Raw genomic sequence first — 3681 nt, forward strand, 5'->3', positions numbered from 1 at the left:
AGCGCATTCAGTGGGAGGAGACGTTCCCGTCGACAACGAGGCGCCTACGGTGACTTTGTAAATCTCAAGATGATATGCCGGCTCAGTCTTTCAGAGGCGCTTATAGGGGTAGGGTGTGCGTGTGTGAGTTTATAGGGATGAGTGTATGCGCGTATATGAGCGCTTGTGTCTATACTGATGTTAAAAAAAAGTGTACTGATGACTTTTTGCTCTGTCACGTAGAAGACGGCGGTAGTATAAAATTACCATAGAGCGGACATCGGTTTATACTCTGTTCTATTCTAGCACAACCGTCCTTGGAACAATGACTATTTCTTCCTGGAGTAAAATTCTGTTTTCTTTTCCTCGAGTTGATAATATGAAAAATTCCTCATTACATGCATTAATATTATGCATAATTTCACATTAGACAATAACCATATATGAAGAAATGTTAAACGCCACATAAATATCGAACATGCATACATCATCAAATACAGACATGGGTAAATATTCATACTACCCATGTTTGTAGGCCACCTTCCGAGCTTTGCGCTCTTCCGACAGCATGCTTGCAAAACGGGCCAGTTCCTCTTCGTTCGTGCCCCTCTTTAGATCAGGCTCGTTCTTGCCTGTCTCGACATTCACCTTGCACACCTGTCTCTTCAGCAATGCTTTGCCGACACCAATGAGCCCGTGTAGGTTCTTTGATGTCGACACGTCGACGGAGGCCATTTCGCCGATGAGCTCGTCATGCTGGATCCGGAGATAGCTCTTGTTGCAGTCCAGGATCTGAAAGAGCACGGATGCTTGGATATCGACGAGGTCGGCGCTAGCCTCACTGAAGCTATCGATGATCGGCGTGGCACCCCTCTTGTAGAGCCACCCAAGAAGGCCCCACTTGCCGCACTCAGCCGCATCAAACTTCTCTTCAATCTTGGCGGTGCCGGTGCCCAATGAAAGGATCATGAACTTGCCGTAATCAGCATGCTTGATAGGCAAGAAGTCCTGGTTTCCCATCAGGATCTGCTTGCTAACGTGGGTCATCGCTAACAACGTCTGCGCATGCACCTCCATGTAAGTTAGTGATGATGTTAGCAAGCTCCCATCAAGCTTGCTTGTTGTGTTAGTGTGTTAGCATGAGTTACCGGATTGTTAGCGACGACGCCTCCATCGATTAGGTTGAAGGCTCGGGTCTTGCCATCTTTGTCCTTGGTCTCGAAATGGTGGCCGGGGAGGTAGGTCGGCGCGGCCGACGTGCTAATGCAGACATCCGACAGAAGAGCATTCTTGGAGACATCCCTCATGGCCTGTACAGATTTTGTATCATGTATGTTATTAAGATTTGCTTTTGAAAGAAGGATAAACCTCATGTCACTGCAATCTACTCCTTTCGTTTCAAATTACTCGTCGTGGTTTTAGTTCAAATTTGAAACAGAGGGAGTATTTGTGTTTTTCTACGTACGTACATCGTAGGTTGGGAATATGGTGGGCTGGAGGAGCTTGATGTCAAAAGTGGGGATGACAATGTTCTTGAGCGTCTCATTGACGCGCGTGTCTCCGAGCAGCTCCTTCACGACCGAGTGCAGGTGGTGGCCGCTGTACTTGGGCCCCATCATGCTCTTGAGCCAGCCCAGAGGTCCTTTGCTGCTCAAAAGATTGTACATAGCTCATGATTACTTTCGTTGAGCGTACGATGCTCACTCGATGCAGAGGCTGAGGACGTTTCCGTCTTTCAAAAAAAAATGATGCGCAAGTCTGCCAGTCATGTATGTAATCCTCACCAGACGGCAGGGAAGATATTCGGACAGTGCTCCAGGTAAAACTTGTTGACGTCCTTGGCAGCGAAGAGTGGGCGGCCCTCGGTGTTGGGCGCGGTGAGCATGGCCGCCACCAGCCCTCCGGTGCTCGTCCCGGCGACCACGTCGAAGTAATCCGCGATCCTCACGTCCGGCCCATCAAGCTCCTACGCACCCCCAACAATTCATTGCTGATTTGTACCGATGGATGCACGCGTGCAAGTGCTTGCAGGATGATAGCCTAAAGTATGCGGATAGCTTAGCTAGTCACCTGAAGCTTTTCTTCGAGGAACGCGAGGATGGTGCCTGGGATTATCCCACGGACGCCGCCGCCGTCGATGCTGAGCACGGTGACGATGCTCCCGTAGCGCGGCTGCGGGCTGGCAGGCGACGACAGCGACCACGCGCGGCTGCTCAGCTCGCGCCGCGCCACGCTCACTGGCCCCATGCTCCGCCCCGGCGCCTGGGTGACCGGCATGGTTCCGCTCTAGCTCTGACCTGGTAACAAAGGTTTTGGCTGTCCCCTTAGCTGGCTATCTGGTGGCTGTTGCACTTGCACCGGATGACGATGATGCAGTAGCTTTAAATGGTTGGATGGGTGCTCTCCGGTCGCCGGCGAAGAATCGTGCAAGCGCAAGTGGTTCAGTGCGGCTGAAGAAGTTGAAATCATGGAGCGAGCGGGGCCGTGCAGCACGCACCGCGCGCGTCATCGACGTGACGATGGCCGCGGAAAGCATCGTGCACGCACGGTGATGCACTGATGCTGATGCTTGGATGGAAACACGAGCGGCAGCCGGCAGGTTATAGTGTGTCGCGGTCCAGTTTGAATCTGCTCTCCCGCTTTTCCAGTCCTGTCCTGCCTGCCACTAGCTTTCTTCAGTCTTCGTGTTTACTCAACCGGACATGTACGTACCGAGAAGCGACACGCTATTTTTTCCTCGTCGATCGGTATTCGAACCCGTTGCCGTCGCAGCTGGAATATCGGATGAGCGCGCGCTCGTATTTGGGAAGCTTCTCCCCCAAAGAGCTTGCTTGACCATGCATGCGTGTTTGATGATATTCCCACGTAATTGTGAGAGAGAGTTTTGGTTCCTTTTTATAGCAAAATTCAGGGAGATCGCGTCTGTATAATCTATAAATTCGTAGGTGTAGCATATTAAGCTATATCATACGACGGAGGAAGTATATATCATATGTTGCATCTCATAGTCCACGGCACGCATGAACTTTGTAAATGGAGTATGACGAGGCAGATACTGCATATCCGCATAATGATTGGTTTCATCATGAGTTCATGACACATGTCAACAAGATTTTGCTTCATGTGGATGCGTCTATTTAACTCCAAATCTCCAATCATAAGAAATGCCGTGCTCCCCCAACAAGTCATAATTCATTACCCACTTTTGATCCTGTCAAACAAAAAGTGACCTACTTTGGTTGCATCAAGTTTTGATCAGAATCGGCACTCACGCAACACGATATGATATTTTATGCATTCTCCTCTTTCCACAACAAACAGTATTTTAATGAGAAGAAAACGAAATTTAGAAGCTCACACGAACAAAGCCGAATGGAACCAATTATCTAGCCTAATGAATAGCAATCACACGCACCGCACATGTGCATGCTCGTCTCACTATTTAGTTTCAGAACAACATACTATACAATACTACTAGATGTACGTTACAACTTGCAAGTATCCAGGGGCTCACTCAAGTTCAGCGTGGTAATTTTCATATTTGATACAATGGGTAACATGATGGAAAATATGTGTGATCTTATGCTGTTACACTAAGACATCGGGTAATTTTCTCTCTGGGACCGGCCCCAAAGTAACACTTGTCACCACAAGACTTGGCTACACCTATCTTGGGTTGTTTTACCACTTTGATCATCTAGA

The 3681-nt window shown here is 49.0% G+C and overlaps 1 protein-coding gene across 1 annotated transcript; it reads right to left on the reverse strand.

Moving 5' to 3' along the window:
* Positions 1–319: 319 nt before the first annotated feature.
* LOC123161314 (patatin-like protein 2) lies at positions 320–2344 on the reverse strand. Its single transcript, XM_044579153.1, has 5 exons — positions 2050–2344; positions 1764–1945; positions 1449–1626; positions 1128–1289; positions 320–1038 (listed from the first exon to the last, which is right to left on the reverse strand). Exons 1-5 carry the CDS (start codon positions 2254–2256, stop codon positions 499–501), a joined length of 1269 nt encoding a protein of 422 aa, XP_044435088.1. The 5' UTR covers positions 2257–2344; the 3' UTR covers positions 320–498.
* Between the last annotated feature and the right edge of the window lie 1337 nt (positions 2345–3681).

This window comes from Triticum aestivum, chromosome 7B (assembly GCF_018294505.1).
Source record: "Triticum aestivum cultivar Chinese Spring chromosome 7B, IWGSC CS RefSeq v2.1, whole genome shotgun sequence".
NCBI classification, from domain to species: Eukaryota; Viridiplantae; Streptophyta; class Magnoliopsida; order Poales; family Poaceae; genus Triticum; species Triticum aestivum.